General features: G+C 43.9%; 1 protein-coding gene across 11 annotated transcripts in view; it reads left to right on the forward strand.

The window, feature by feature from the left end:
* Nucleotides 1-16613, forward strand: part of AFF3 (ALF transcription elongation factor 3) — a 484945-nt gene that overhangs the window by 253276 nt on the left and 215056 nt on the right. For all 11 annotated transcript variants that reach the window (XR_012503019.1, XM_074354607.1, XM_074354598.1 and 8 more), the window contains one exon: nt 10126-10173. Coding sequence is in view for 10 of the 11 variants with exons in the window: in XM_074354607.1 (XP_074210708.1) it covers nt 10126-10173 (48 nt within the window). In the remaining variant the exon portion in view is untranslated. The remainder of the gene's footprint in view (nt 1-10125; nt 10174-16613) is intronic.

Genomic DNA, 16613 nt, shown 5'->3' on the forward strand with positions numbered 1-16613 from the left:
CAGGCATACATGAGTGAACTCTCTTCTGGGGCTCATACAGCCCTGAGACCTTTCTGGAAAGGTGATATGATAATGGAGAGAAAGATTCATGAAGGATATAACATATTAAGGGTTATTTGTGAATCTTTGCTTTATGTCTTTTAGCAAAATGCTTAAATAAATTTAACAGAATGTGCCAAGTAGAATATTGCCAGATATGTAGCCCCACTTTTGCCGTTTACAACAGTCATTTCACTTCGTGGCTAGAAGAGAACTGATTATGTGTCTTACTATGGGACACAAATCAGAGCAGTCCTATGTATCTTTAATTGGTTAATTTCTTCAGGCACACTGGCAGTCTACCCATCTTGCAAGTTTTTGTGTTCAGAATTTCATGATTGGGAGAGAGTATAGCTCAGTGGTAAAGTGTGTGCTTAGCATGCACAAGGTCCTGGGTTCAATCCTCAGTACCTCCATTAAAAAAAAAAAAAAAGAATTTCATGATTAGAAAAGAATACTGTGTTCCAACTATAAATAATAATTTAGTGTATTTTTCTTATACATTTCCCTCCATCATTTAAGGGAAAAAAGGATATATTATAGGGATGCCCTATCAGTAAGCTTTCTGCTATCTACGAATAATATATTATTTATTATTAGATAACAGTTCACCCTTGAATAATCAATAATGCACATATTGCTATCTCTGCCTCAAAAACAAAGGAATTGATAAATGACTCATGCACGGGCAAGAAGCTGGAACAGTTTGGACAGAATCAGGACTCACACCCTAGTTCTTTAGATTCTATGTGTTGTGATCTCTTATCATACAAAAAGTTTCCCCCACACTCAGTTAAAGATCTGTAAAATGAAAATACAGATATTACATATCTATTGGCAAAAAATGGGCATGTAAGTGGTTCCAACCTGTGTTATTCAAGGGTCAATGATAAATAGATGGGGTGCAGGGTGAGATTCAGGAAAGTGTTAAAAAGGAAATGGTACCTTTTAGAAGTTTCACTTAAGCCTGCCTGACATTTGAGGGTTAAATAACTTCAGCATTGTCACTCTTGTCTGAGTCCGTGCAGTCTTCCTCTTGCCAAAAGTAATGACCACAGTTTTAGATGAAAGAAGACAGAGGATTTGAAGCGTTCTTGTGGGTTTCAGACTGCAGGTGGGACGTGCATACTCATTATTACTGTTACGTGGTTTCTGTGCCCAGCTTTGACAGGACAGTGTGGAGGGTGGCCCTGGTACATGGCACCAGGCACAGTACTGAGACATGACTCTGTCTAAAAGCACTCAATATCAATTAGCGATCAGGATGTAAAACCACTGTCTCTGGTTTTAATCTCTTTATGCCATCGATAGATTTTTGACGAGGTCAGTGCACTGACAAACCACTTAACTTTCTGAGAACCAAATGCACTTTCAACTACAAGCTCTGACTGAGATCGCTAATTTTCATTATAAGAATAATAACACGATTGAAAGACCTTGTCCTATGGCTAGGAATCCGACAAAAAATCGATGACCAACTCTTAAGCAATATTGCCTATTGATGCAAGGCTAGTTCTTTTCTAATTTACAGATTAGGGAGGCCAAATGATTCGCTAATGGCTTCTGTATTAATGGGTATATGCTTAATTTTAATGAAGTCAATAAATGTTGATGTTTTAAGAATTTGTCTTTAAGATAATTCGTGATTTGTGTGTGTGTGTGTGGATAAAATAGAGACATTTGTACTGTAGGTGACTGGCCATATTAAAGTGTAAGACTTTAATTTTTACAATAGTCTTTTTTTTTCAATAGATTGGCCACTTATTTATTCATTCAACAAACACCATCCGTGCCTTCTATTCTGTACCAAGGACACTGCCAGGAATTAGTGATAACACATAAATGAGAAATACCATGTCCCCTGTAACATCAGCTAATACAAGTAAATGATACTCATCAACGGTTTTCTCATTTTGTTATTTTCAGTTCAGTATGGTATTTGTTACTACAGTAAAATCATATTAAAAAGTTAATGAAGGGGAATTGGGGAGACCCTGTTTAGTGGGTACAGTGTTTGGTTTTGGAAGGATGGAAATGTTTTGGAAATAGAAGAGGCGATTATGCTTCACAACATTGTGTATGTACTAAATACCACTAAGCTGAATACTTTAAAAATGGTAGGTTTTCCGTTAAAGGACACTCCAATTTTTTTTTTTCAGTTAATGCACTTTGTGGTTTGTTCCTCCTGGTTTATTTACTTGGCTTTGTGTTATATATTAGAGTTGGAAGGTATTTGAGGAGCCTGGATCAGTCTCTTTCAGGCATTTTTTAGTATCTTTCAGTAGAATTCTGAAGATTTTTCTTTTAGGTCTTAAACATTTCTTGTTAGAGTTATTACTCATTTATTTTTCTTGATATTGTGGGTGGGATTTTTTTTTCATATTTTTAAAGTGTTTATTGCTGCTGCACAGAAGAGCTATTGAGGTATGACTGTTCATAGCCAACCACTTTTGAAACCTCCCTTCTTAATAACAGTAACAGTGGAGTCTTTTGGATTTTTCTAGGGATGTGATCAAAAATCTGCTGAGATTAAAAAAAAAAAGAAGAAAAACTCTGAGATGATCACAGTCTTAGATATTTTCCCTAGTGATACAATACTTGAAAAAGGCCCTAATATTAAATATTAAACTGTTTTTTGCATTCCTGGGATGAATTTCACTAAATTCCCACTAATTCTCGTAACATTTTATTGAATCATATTTACTAATAATCTATTGAGGATTTTACATTTATCTTCATAGGGATATTGATTTATTCTCTTATGTGAGGTTTTTATACTAATTAAAAAAAATAAGTCATATGGCTTTCCAGTAACTTCCACTCTAGAGGGGAAAATATATAGTAAAAAAAATAGGAAATACAGGAAAAAATATAGGAAAATAGCTCTTCCTTGAAAGTTTAAAGCACTTCACGCTAAACCTTTTGGCCTTAAAGCCTTATTTGAAGATAAATTTTAATTTAATTTAATCTGCATACTCAGATTTATAGGCCCAATCTCATTTTTATTTCTTAAGCCAGTTTTTTGCAGAAAGTTGCCAACCTCATCAAAATTATTTATTTATTGGCATTGTGTTCTATGTTAACATCCATACTTGTAATTTATAATCCCTTCCATACATTTTATCTTCTTCTTATATCAAATTACATTTATTTGGGCTTTCTTTTTATTGAACAGATTTTTAGGTGACTCTCTACAATGGTTTTGGGTAGTGTGTTATATTTTTGTTTTGATTTTTAAGAAACTATATTTTGGCTTTATAAATTCTGATTTTTTTTTTGTTTTGTTTTAGAAATATTTCATTGGTTTTCCCTTAGCACATACACTTTTAAGAAATAATGAAATCTTTCAGTATATGAAGTTGCCTCTAAAAGTATCTTTGGGGGCATCTTATAATTTTGTTTTGCAGTATTTTAATTGTATTTGTCTGTAAATATGAAGCGGTAAGTGTGTGGTATTTGTTTTATTCCAATAATTCTAGGAGATTTTTTTGTCTACCCTATTTTAATTCATAGCTTGTTTTGATAGCTTATGGTTAAAGAGTCTGGGCTATAAAACAACTACTTTTGGGAACGTTTTGAAGCTGTTTTGTGGCTCAGTATGTGACCATTCCAGTCACAATCTCACATGTGCTTGAAAAGTTGGGGTTTCCTCATAATGTTATAATTTCATTACAGCTTTCAATTTAGCCTTATTGAATTTTATTTTTCAAATTCTCTATCCCCCTTATATAGTTGGGTGGTTTTTATGAGGTTTTATTTTGGGGGGGTATCCTTTCTCTATTAGGAAAAATAAGAATGGATTAAAGATTTCCAAACATAATAATTTTATTTTTCCTTTTTTTCAGCATATCTGTGATGCTCTATTAATGCCCTATTGTTCCTCATTCTGTGTTGTGCTCTCCAATTCTTTTCTTTTCTTTTTGCTATGAACTGCCCTTGAGTTGAGAATAATGTTGCCACCATCTGCTGTCACTTTGTTATGATATCCCTTTATACACCTTTCTTTTTTTCTTTTTTTATTATTCTGTGATTTTTTTTTCTCAGTGTATGAATAAGTGATGGCAGTGACAGCAGTTTTGAGAGGAAGAGATGGGAGCAGTGGAGCAAAAGGTGAACTGATTTGCTGAGCACCTTCAGGAGATAGGGAGGGGGACCACTGCAGCTTGGTGACTGGGAGCAGAGGGTAGCCTGGAGAGGTGACGTGTTAAGTTGGGTGTAAGACCCACTGAAGAGAGAACTGGCTGGCTGCCTCCTTGTCCACAGTGACCCTGGTCTCAGGGGTGGCTGGGGACACAGTCAGTGGACGGGGCTTCACGTGGATTTGTGATGATCCCTGACTTTGAGCTTCGATCCTTGCCCATGGCTTTGGTGACATTGATGGGACTCCCCATTTCTTTGTAGCTCAGTTTTTCTGTAAAGAATAGTAAGACTTACTTAATTCTGTAGAAATATTTAATGAAGAGTGTGCATATTATGATAAACAACTTCTAAATGTTTGAGGGCCTTTTGAGCGCTCACTGGCAAAAGTATTGAGACTTCAAAATAGTCTTAGTTTAGAATGAAAGTTCCGCCTTCAGTGTGTCTGATGAAGAGTTAAACTATTTTGGAGACTGGGATGCATGCAGCTTCGTTTCTTCTGTAGGGAAATGCCATCTCCCACTGATCTGGTCGAGCGAGCCTTTTCTCCTTAAGCTCTGCTTGCTTCTTCCAGTGCTGTGTGCCTGGCATGGGAATTAGGGACTTGCGCTCTCAGTGATAGGATGCTCCGGGCTGTTTCCTGAGCTGTACTCGCCCACAGCTCCGGTCCTCACATGTCCCTGGCGGAGCGTGTGGTGTGTATCTTTCAGTGGTAAGATTTAGGGAAAGCAGTTCCGTGGGAAAAGGGAAGTGATAGACAAGGCTGGAGAGAAGGGGAATCAGCTGGGGTTGTTGGCTTTTAATTGAAGTTTAGTTGAAGGTTCAATGAGGTGAGACTGTTATGACAGACTTCAAAATGGAATGGTAGGAAAACGGGGTGGGTTCATCAAAGTTGGAGTAAATACGGAGCAACCACTCAGCAATGCAGTGTGAAGCAACAGCTACAAACCCTCAAAAAAACGCAGAGTAATTAAAATTTGCATTGTGCAGCCCTCCTTCTCAGTGGGTACCTTTCCAAGGGAAGCAATGACTTTATTGTGAAAAATATAAACACAGATTTAGAGATGTAAATTACATGCGTGTTTTAATCTTATTCATAAACACTGGAAGTTTTAAGAATGTAAATATTATCAAAGTACACAACTGCAGCTGAAACCAGACTTGAGAAAGACTTTGAGAAAGAAAGAAGGTGAAAGGGCCCCCTAGCCTCCCCGACCCCCACACCCTGCCCATCCCAACCCTACCTACCTCCCCCCTACCCTCCTCTACCTTTATGTATTTGGAAAAGAGGAAGTAGGTTTCTGTCCTCCAGTTTCTGAGGACACAAATCCTTGTCTCTAGCCTGTTGATGTCACAGAAGAGGCAGTAGTGTTAACCCTTTCTCTCCACTTCCTCTCCCGTCTCTGCATGTGATGTTTGAGGTTAATGAGTATCTGTACCAAGTGACTAAGTGTTGGATAATCTGCAACACAGGAGGGAAGAAGGAAATTTACCCAGATACTATCCACAGTCCTTTATTTCCGTACTTTAAGCACGACAGGGACCTCAAGTAGAGCCAGGTCTAAGGGCTGAGCTTAGAGGGAGAGTACAAAATGGTAGAAAATTCACTGAGCCGGTGTTGAAGAAATGTGTTTGGGTTCTACCTTGACTGTCCCTGGCTGCCAAAATGATTTTGGACAAAGCCCTTCGCTTCTCTGGGCCACAGTTTCTCCATCTGTTGAAGTCATTGAGTTGGGTAAAATGAGCTTTAAGCTTCCTTCCAATTCGAACTTCCTACAATATTGTGCCTCATGGATCCAATCCAATCCCCATGGGGTCCTGGAGACTCACACCCAGTGTGGTACCCTTCCCTAGGTGGCCAGGAGTCAGCTTTGTTTCAGAGAAGCCCTGAGACTTTCCTCTGCTAAAGCCTTTCTGTACTGTAATTTAAAGCCAGGACTTCCTGAGACTTGTTGGAAGTCCTCTGTCCTGGCACCTCCTTAGCTATGCAAGGAGCCCTCCCAGTAGAGAATGACCTGATGTCTATCCAGACCATCAAAGCTCATGGTTGGAGCTGCCATCAAGATGACCCAACCCAACAGTGCTATGTACTTCATCTCTGTTGGTGCCTGAAGTATCTGCAGGACTTCTGTACTGCGTTTCTCTCTCGGCTCCTTTTTGGGAGTCAGGCAGTGGGAATTTCTTGGATTATAGGGAGACAGCCTTGTTAGAGCATCCTGTCATTGGACACTCACTTCATAAATCACTTCAAATGAAATTCAAGTGTGGAATTCAGGGGAGGCTTAGCTTTGAGGAATCCAAGGCACAATTTCATTTGAAGAGTTTTTGTAGTGCGTTGTGGGCCTGGGCGACTCTACCAGGAGGAGAGCATGAAATCAGGTCCTCCTTGACTGATTGCTTTAAGGTGGAGAATAGAAAGGACGTTGAGAAGTGAACATTTGCCCTGCTGATACGTGATACAGCAGAAAGGGGTTGGGATTTGGAAGGAGGCTAAGAGAAATAGTTGTGGGTTTGAAGGTACGTTTTCCAATCCGACCCCTTATTGCCACCTGATCTTGAAAGAGGTCATTTCGAAGGACCACTGAGCCCTGGCCTGACCAAGACTTCACCACATGACCTTTGTGATGGTTGCCTCTGGCTGCCCTGGAAACGAAACAGGGTTTGGGCGGGTTCCAAAAAGAGCTCCTTGATCTGATTCAATTGGCCGATCAGAATGGTGACATTTCCAGAACAGTCCTTGGACAAGGTGCTGGGAAATAGGAGTTGGGGGGGCATGAGATGTGTGTTCCCAAATTGGAACTTTTGGAAAACAAGAGGAGGGGTGAGTATAGGAAAGAGGAATGAGATATTAGGAAAAGCCTTGGGGTCTTCTAATCTTATGATACCGAACACTGTTTTTCTTGATTTATAAGGATAGACATATATGTTATATTCATGCACTGTTGGCAACAGTGGTTGTGCCTGACACACTTTGTCATTGATCTTTTAATGATGAGAGTAGAATGGAGTAATCTACATAAAGCTAATGTTCCTATTTTAAGTAAAACTTATCAAATAATCTGTAAGGAAATAAACTTCACCCAAAAGTTCTCAAACTCTTGGATTAATGTCCTAACTATAAACACTAAAACTGTAAAACCCTTAAAAGAACACATGGGTAAGTCTTCATAACCTTGGATTTGGTCATGGTTTCTTAAGATGTGACACCAAGAGCAAAGTAATAAAGAAAGAAGTAGGTAAACTGGACTTTACTGAAATTTAAAATTTTGTGCATCCATGAACACTATCAAGAGAGTGAAAATACAACCCACAGAATTGGTGAAAATATGTGCAAATCATGTATCTGCTAAGGGTCTGGTATCCAGTATATATAAAGAACTCTTACAACAAAATGACAAAAAGTCAACCCAATTAAAAATGGGCAAAAGACTGTTCTCCAGAGAAGATACACAAGTGGCCAACATGCCCAATGAAGAAATGCTCAGTATCACTAGTCATTAGGAAAATGCAGATCAAAACCTCAATATGATACCATTTCACACCCATTAGGATGGCTTTTATTAACAAAACCAAACCAGAAAATAACAAGTGTTGGTGAAGGTGTGAAGGGGTCAGAACCTTCATACATTGCTGGTAGGAATGTAAAATGGCACAGCCAGTGGGGAAAGCAGTTTGGCAGTTCCTCAAAGAGCTAAGTGTGGAGTTCCTGTAGGACCCACCAGTTCAACTCCTAGCTCTGCACCCTGAAGAAGCAAAAAGAGGTGTTCAAACAAAACCTTGTACCCAGACGTTTGTAGACGTGCTATCGCAGTAGCCAGAGCGGGAACAACTGAAATGTCCATCAGCTGATTGAACGGATGAGCACAGCGTGGTCTGTCCATCCAACGGGAAGTTACTCAGCCACAGAAAGGAATGAAGGGCTGACATTCACTACAACGTGGATGAACCTTGAAAACATTATCCCGAGTGAACCCAGCCAGATGCAAAAGGCCACGTATTGTATGATTCCATTTATGAGATATTTAGAATAGAAAAATCCACAGAGACAGAAAGTGGATTAGTGGTTACCAGGGGCTGGGGAGAGGGAGGAGTGGAGAGTGCCTGCTCAAGGGGCTCGGGGTCTCCATTCAGGGTGATGAGAAGTTCTAGACCTAGGCAGCGGTGACAGTGAGAATGTGTTCAATGCCAGTAAGTTACGTGCTTTAAAATGGTTAAAATAGTAAATTTTATGTTGTGTGTAATTTACCAAAGTTGAAAAAAATAAAAAGTTCCCAAACTATATAAACCTTGTAGAAACCCAGGTACCTTTGACAAACAAATGAGCTCAGATTTGCTAAGGGAATGCGTACCTTTCCAGCACAGCCTTTGGGATCGGGGAAGGCTTCTGGAAGGGAAAATGTATGCCACTGGGGACCAGGAGCCCTGTTTTCTGGTCTAGGCTCTGCTGCCCTGTGGCCTGGAGCAAGTTGTGTAAACTGCCTGGGCCTCAGTCAGGAGCCTCGGACAAATCTACTTCTGGGAAGGAAAAATTCTCAGTCGTGTGTGGGACCTTTTCAGGCCTCACATATTTTCATTCACCCTGGCGCCTGACCAGTGTGAAGGGTGGCAGATTTCTAACGATGCTCTGTGTTCTCCCACCAGCAAACGAGGGTGGGGTGGCACACACAGGGGTCTTTGGTAGAGCCTTTGTCCTAGGGCTGGTTGTATGGTGCTCCCAGTTGTGAGAGCCGCGGGGAGTAGATCCTGTCTGCCTAGCCGTCCACCAGCAGACTTCTTGGCACATGCTCAGGGCTGTGTGAAGCACACGCTGGAGGGCACGGAGACCCGAAGTGGGTGGAGTGTGTGTTCTACAGGGAGAGGAGACCCTTCCCGAGTCAGTGCGGGAATCACAGCTGTGGTGAGTGCTCTGAAGAAGAAACAAATGCTGGGTGATGAGTGTGGCAGGGTCAGGGACGCTGCTGGAGGAAGTCATACCGACCTGCGATCCGAAGGATGATTTGGAATGAATGAGGGAAACCGCCAAGGTGCAGATCAACATTCCTGCTGGAGACGGAACCCTGGGAGCAGGAAAGAAAAAGTGGGCTAGGGGAAGACATTGTGAAGCCAGCCCCATTCTCGGGTGTCACGCTGACTTGTGGTCAATAGCATTGAATTCAAAGGCCAGAGAAGCATCTTGCTGAGTCCACCGCGGGCGCTGCCACCAGCAGGTGCTTCGTGCCCGTCCCCACAGCACTGCCTCCTGTGCTCCAGGAGCATGTCACCAGCAGGAACCACACAGCATCTCTGGAACTTACGATGGTCCCAGAGTCGACTGTGTCCGGAAGCCACCATTCCTCAGAGACTTGCCATCTCCCCAGCACAGGACAGTGTGGGTTACAGGACAAGGGGCTCTGGAGTGTGACACCCAGCCTGCCCTGCAAATGCTGAGAGGATGTTTCTCCCTTTGGTCTTCCGTCCAACTGGCAGATCGAAGCTCTGAGGACAGTAGAGCTCCCCGACTTGCACTTAAGCCCCAGCATCGCTGTTTTCAGCAGGACTGTTGCATGTGTTCAGTGGGTGGGCTGAATCCACCTTGGCCATGGAAGCCATGCTTCCACAATGGGATGGAGCCCAGGGTGAATGGAACTCACACCTGCCAGTCATGTGCTGTATTCCTATGAGCCTGCCCTGCTTAGAGTCAACGTGGTTGGAAGGCCCAGCACCGCAGTTCTGAGGCCAGTGCGGTGCCCTGGCTGCCCCGTCCGTGGTGCAGCCATGGGGGCCCGGGGAGCGGAGGTCACAGTTGTGATGGGAGCCATCCCATTAAGCAAAGGAGCTTCTCTGTAAGCCGCACATTAGGCACATACCTGCATTCAAACTCTCTGAAGTTTGGAGGCTTACATGTCATCGTTTCTTTGTAACCGTAAATCTGTTCCATCAGGCTCAATTTTTTTTTTCCTTTGCTTGCAGGAGAATAGATCTGGAGAAACCAACAGCTGTGTTGAAGAAATCATTCGGGTAAGGATGTTCTTTTACAAATCTTACCCACTGGTTGACGTAGATTCCACATCTCCAACGTCAGAGCGAGCCCCCTGTGCATGTGTTGTGTGATGTCTGCCATTTCTGAGGGTAACCACATGAGTTGCCTAAAGGACACTTTACAAAACAATGCTTCTTTTAGAAATCTGGGGGCCACACCTCAGTCTTTGCACAGGCTGAGGTGACACTGTACTAAAGGGATCAGCCGGAAGACAGAGGAACAGAGTGGAGATGAAAAATACGGTTGTGTTCGCATTTCCACGCCCTCACATATCCCCTCCTTTTTGAAAGCATCCCTCAGTAGCCTGTGCTTTCCAGTCAGGCAGGGGCTGCCTTGTTATTTCTCTCCTAAGCTTAGTTAGAATCAGAAGCGCTCTGACAGGGGGGCAAGGCTCAGCACTGAGACTTCATTCCTGCATTATTGAGTGTGTTCTAACTTTGCCTGTCCTTTTCATCCCCGCCATCTCACGTGCACACCCTCCACGCACCAGCCTCGCGTGCAGGCTCGCTGAGGCCGGGCCTTGCCATCGTGTGAGTGTTTACCTGAGTCTCCAGACTTACACTCAGGACATCCTCTCCAGCCTGTGTTTTTTCCTTCACTCATAACTTTTCAGGGGAATAACCTAATAATTTGTAGCTCTCCGAAAGCTGATGTTACACTGGGCGAAACACCAAGACGAATCAGACCCGACGGTATGGCAGTTCCCTATAAAGAAAAAAAAAACCTTTATTTTAACATGTTTTTGACTTTGGGGTATCCTACACACTTTTTCTTGAATTGCTAGTGAATTACAACGTGCTTATCTGGTTTAAAAGTTTACAGGAACCATCAGATTGTCTTTAGAAGTAGGATTTCCTTTTTTCTCCCTGTAAAGTATTATTTCTTTTAAGTTTATTTATTGAAGTCGAGTCAGTTCATGATGTTGTGTCAGTTTCTGGTGCACAGCCTCATGGTTCAGTCATGCATACACATCCATATATTCGTTTTCATACTCTTCTTCATTGTAGGTTACTGCAGGATGTTGAATATAATTCCCTGTGCTGTACCATAGAAACTTGTTGCTTCTCTATTTTATAGATAGTTGGAAGGCATTATTTCATAAATAAATCTTTTCACTCTCAAATTGACCAAAATAACACATTGAAGTTCGATGTGTCGAATTCATAATGATTTTTGTTTCTCTGGCAGAGATTTATATAGGAAATCATCATCACAGTGTGGTAGCTTCATTTCTGGCATTTAAGTAGATGCTAAATAAAATACATGTTATATTTTGTATCTGTATTATCTCTATCCCGGGGTCTTGCTTCAGAGTAAACACGGGTAGTGTGAAATGCCGGTGTACTTTTCCTGTTTTTCTCTTCCAGCATACTTTCATGCTTGAGGTCCACATATTCAGCAACTAAGCATCTTCCTTTGACTGGTGATGGTGTTCATGTCTGCAAAGTAATGACACCGCAACACAATGCTCCTCTCTTTGGTTTTGCTGTTTAGCTGTTTAGAAAACCCTACCCTTTCTGACCCTCCCTTATCTTTTCTGAGGATCCGGAAGAGCTCTGCCATTTGTCCTTTTTGTTTGATACGCCAGGCAGGGCTTGGGGTTTTATAAAGAGCTTGAGTAATTCACACACCAAAAGGATATACTTCAGGTAGTGCAAAATTCACTTAAAATGAAACTGAATGCTGCAGTCAAGCATTTAAAGCATTCTTTCTCTTTTTCTTAAGAGAGCCGGTGAGAGCCTCACACCCCCGGCCCCAGGCGCACCTTTCCATGAGACTGACCCCTTGTCCATCACACCCCTACCCACCTCGAATCAGGCATGAAACAAGAGGGAGAGCCTGGACCTGCGAAGTGACTGACTTACGTGCATGTGCGGGGTCGAGGGTACAGGGCATGTCCTCTTCAGCAGGGAACAGCTGAGCACTGAGTGCCCTCTACCTGGAGCCGGGGAGGAGTGCTCAGGATAGGAGACAGTGTAGACTTCCCCAGGAGGGGACGGTGGTGCTGGTGTGGTCATGGGAACCTTTTCCCTCTCCCCTCACCTGCCAGCCTATGGTATGAGTGGTGCCCGTTGGTGTTTTGGAAGCTCCTAGAAGATCTGTCTGTGTTCCCAGTTTTTCCTGGAATGTTCTTCTGACCATCACCTGCCTCTCACGCCCATCATTTCCCAGAGCATCCTCACCTCTTCTCCCAAGCAGGTCCTCCCCGCCAGACCCAGGTGCAGGGCACCTTCTCAGTCACAGCCTGTGTTTCTTGTGTATCCATCACATGGCAGTGTTCTTCCCACACGGTGGCCCCAGCGTCTGGAATTTCGAACTCATGATTCGGTTGAGTGTGTAGATGAAGGAGTAAGTGGAAGGGTCCTATAAGGGAGAGTGATGAGTGTCATTGTGAGGGCTCCCAAACAAGTCTCGTCTGCTGTAAATCACGGACAGGAGGCACCGGCTTTTTTCCTGCCAGGTGCCTGTGGATGGCCTTTGTGGAGCCCAGTTTTCCTTATCAGGTTCTCTCCCCTGGTGATCAGCTCAGGTAGGCCTGAGGCCGTCAAGGTCCCGAGAGGTACTTGTTACCTGCAACTATCTCACTTAAAATGTGATGGCTCTCAAGGAGAACCGGGTATGGCTCAAATGGTAGAGCACACGCTTAGCGTGCACGAGGTCCTGGGCTCAGTCCCCAGTACCTCCATTAAAAAAAAAAAAAGTAACAATAAATAAATAGACCTAATGCCCCCCCCCCAAAAATGAAAAAAGGTGACAGCTCTCTCTTTTGTAGAGAAAGAGCAGGGTCATGAAAAATCCCGTAAAATGATGAAAATTGAGATACCCACTTCACAGGTGTTCGCATGCCTGTCCCACGTGGGAGGTGCCAGGAGGACACAGCCCCCTGCCCTTTGGGAACCGACAATGTGCTGGGAGAGATGGGTGCTAAGGGTTTTTTAATCTCACAAATAAATGTATGATGTTAATTGTGATAAATACTCAGGGTTTGATGAGCACTTACTGTAGGGTACGTTACCTCATCAGGGGTCAACAACCTCCCAGAGGGTGCAGCCTTGGAACTAAGAGTGGGAGGATGGATAGAAAAGCAGCCTAAGAAAAATGGTGAGGCTTCCGAGCAGAGGGAACGGACAAGCTCAGTGTCTTAGGGACCTGGAAAGAAAAGAGGAGGCAGGCGTGGGAGGGAAAAGCCACGCAGGAGAGGCCAGTAATGCTGTGCCTTCTCGGCCATGTTCCAGATCCTATACGCACAGGGGAACCAGTGACAGATCTGAGCAAGGTGATGTGATCAGGCTGGGGGTTCAGATGCACCAGTCTGGCTGCTGTGGGGAATTGGTTGAGGGGGCGAGGGGAAGAGGAAGGGGGAGTCGGGGCCGCTGCAGGTGTCCAGTGAGGGCTGCTTGGTGGGGCTCTCGCAGACGTGGGAACGTCCAGGGAGGTGCTGGTGCTGGGGCAGGGAGGACGCCATGCACTCACCTTGAGATATGCTGAGTCTGAAGCTCCTGTGTGATTCTCAGGTAGACGTGGAGAATGCGGATACGCTCAGAACAGAGGTCTGGGCTGCAGGCCAGCATTGGGATTAATTAGCATGTTGGTGTGAAACCAGAGAAGTGGGTAAATTTGCCAAGAGAGAGACTAGAGGCCGAGAAGCAACGAGAGCCCACATTCCACCGTGTAAAGGCCAGGGAAGGGGTGAGTCACTGGCAAATGAAGGTGAGAGGGAGTCGCTGGAGGAGGTGAGGGAAAGTCATGACCCTGAAAAGTCACAGAATCCAAGGAGTTTCCCACCGGCAGAGAGGACGAGAGAGGTGAGGCTGGAGAACCACCCCGTGGATGGGACAACGGGAAAGTCATTGGTGACCTTATGGGGTGCTGTTTCCATGGAGGAGAAAGGGCAGGATCCAGACGAGAGAATGGAGTCCCAGAGTTTATAGAGACTTCCCGTGAGGATGGGCTGTGGTTTCCATTCAGGTCTCTTTAGATTTGCAGTAAATCCTATCCGGTCCCGACTGAGGGAAGCTTCGCGTTAATGCAGCTCTTGCTAAGGCGGAGGGACTCTTCTAAGCTTCTTGCTTATCTTATCTCATTGGATCATCACAGCTGCCTTCTGTGGAGTGGGGCACCATTATCATCCCCATTTTACAGATGAAGAAAATGAGGCGAGAGGAGGTTAAACCCAACTGGCCCAAGGGTACGCAGCTAGAACGGGACAGAGCTGGGATTTTAACTAGCACCCTCTGTCTCTTAGCTGCCAAGCTGTGTTATTAAAGGAAGAAGCCCTTCCGCCTCCCTGGCTCGTTCATGAAACCACTCAGGCATTTTGCTGTGAAAGGGAGGTTTCCTGTTTCCCCATGTTTATGACCCGAAGGTGCCCGAGCACGCACGTGTGCACTTGACCTTATGGAGGTTTTATGGCCAAGGCTATCAGCCTCAACTTTAAACTTCTTTTCCCTCTCCTCTCTCTTACTTTTGCTGAGGTGACTGTTTTCAGGTCATTTGAAAATTACATGATGTTCCCAAATATAATTAGTTCTTATTTTCACTCAGAGAATTTTTATCGTGGGACCTGGTAAATCTGTTGTGTTACTGCAAAATTCATTTAACCGAGGGAGAAATTGTAACTGAGTCCTATGGAGATGGACACTTGGGGCTGGGGGTCCTCATGACTGACACGTGTTTGTAACAGACAGGTTCCTAAGTAATGCTATTTAATCCTTAAAGCCTCCAGCCCTGTAACACTTAGGTGCTCTTCGTCGTGTTATCCATTAGTGAAGAATGGCATTAACGTTTGTTCAGCAAATAAAATCCGTTTACAACTTAATGGGGTCGCGCAGGGCTGGAATCCAGGGTGCACGGGTTTTATGCAAGACAACTCTCACTGGCAGTGAGTGAGGGCACTGCTTATAACATCGTGAGCCTTTGTAATAAGAGATCAGTGTCTGAGATGTGGTTTGGACGTAACGGATGAATTTAGAGACAATTTCAGTGCACCATCTGAGCAGATTACCTTCTTGGCTTTCATCTCTAGTCACTAATTTAATTCGAATTTCCTGTTAAATATTCAGAATGAATAGTTATCCAGAGTTGCATCTCTGTTTCTATGAAAGGGGTAACTGGTACTTATTTAAATTCTGGAGACCCAAACCAATTTTCTGACCGTGTCCATGAACAGATTCCCAGACATTAGAGGGAACTCCTTTTGCTTGGTTTTCGAGGAACTAAGGAGCCTTCTAGACAAGATTTCCAGTTGTGATTCAGGGAGATCTGTGAGACAGGAGAGTTGAGATCACCCTGATATACAGTGCACATCGCTGTGACCCCTCACGTTTTCAGACCCTGGATGGCGGCCAAGGGAAACCCTGTGCTTAAATGCCTACGTGCTCCTTAACCCAAATGAAAGGATATTGGCCACTCTTGGAGAAAATAGAGAACAAAGAGATACCTTGTTTTAAGTGATCTGCCTGAGTCGTTTGCAGAACTAGACCCAGGTCAAATCCCACCCCCTGCTTCAGACCAGACAGGCGTTTTCTACCCCGTGTCATTTTCTTTATAAATTATTTCATTTGTTTCGAGTAGTAAAGACTTTATTGGTGACAAAATAAAGCCCACAAATGGCAAAATCAGTCTGGGCGGAACCATAGAGGAGCTCCATTTATATATCCCATTACTTGTTCTCGTAAAATAAAATCAAAGCAAAAGTCAACCTGATGTCAGTCTAGAGAAATTCACCAGGCACAACCTCCAAGTCTTATCCAAGAGAGACTAGTTTCACTCGGTAGTGTTTTGTTTTAATTTTTCGTTTTGCATTTTGCCATCTGGATGGATAGAGGCAGAAAGACCACAATTTATATCTGATTTTACATCTGTAGGTGCATTTTTACTAGATGTTATTATGTTAGTGCTTTTGGCTGAAACCAAAAGCCCTACTGGAATGGCTCCATTTCTCTGCCAAGAGCATCCTGGTGCCTGTGAGCAGTACCCGTCGGCCTGCTCCTTGTTTCAGGGCCATTTGGCCACACTTTGTAGACGTCGTGACGACTTCGGTGGTGTTCGGTTTCTAACAGCTGGGGCAAGAGACCACTCTTGTGCAGATCTGTTCTCAGCTCAGAGGCTTTGGGGTGACGGCTGAAGGAACCGCAGAGGTCTGGAAGCTCCCAATGGGAGTGAATGGCCTTGCCTTTCTGTATTTATCTGTCTCTTTCTGATGCACACCGTTAGAAATCACAGAGGCATTTGCAGAACCAGGGGCATGGGAGATCGGGGGAATGGGGGCAGCCCCAGTCTACTTCTTCCCATCCCGTAGGACCTTCCTTGTTCAGTCTCCACCTTTTCCCACCTTGATTACTCCAGAGACCTCCTCTCTGGCCTCCCGCCTACTGCCTGCCTCCAGCCACTCGCCACAATTCAGGCCGAGTCAGCT

The sequence above is a fragment of the Camelus bactrianus genome, chromosome 28 (assembly GCF_048773025.1).
Source record: "Camelus bactrianus isolate YW-2024 breed Bactrian camel chromosome 28, ASM4877302v1, whole genome shotgun sequence".
In the NCBI taxonomy this organism is placed as follows: domain Eukaryota; kingdom Metazoa; phylum Chordata; class Mammalia; order Artiodactyla; family Camelidae; genus Camelus; species Camelus bactrianus.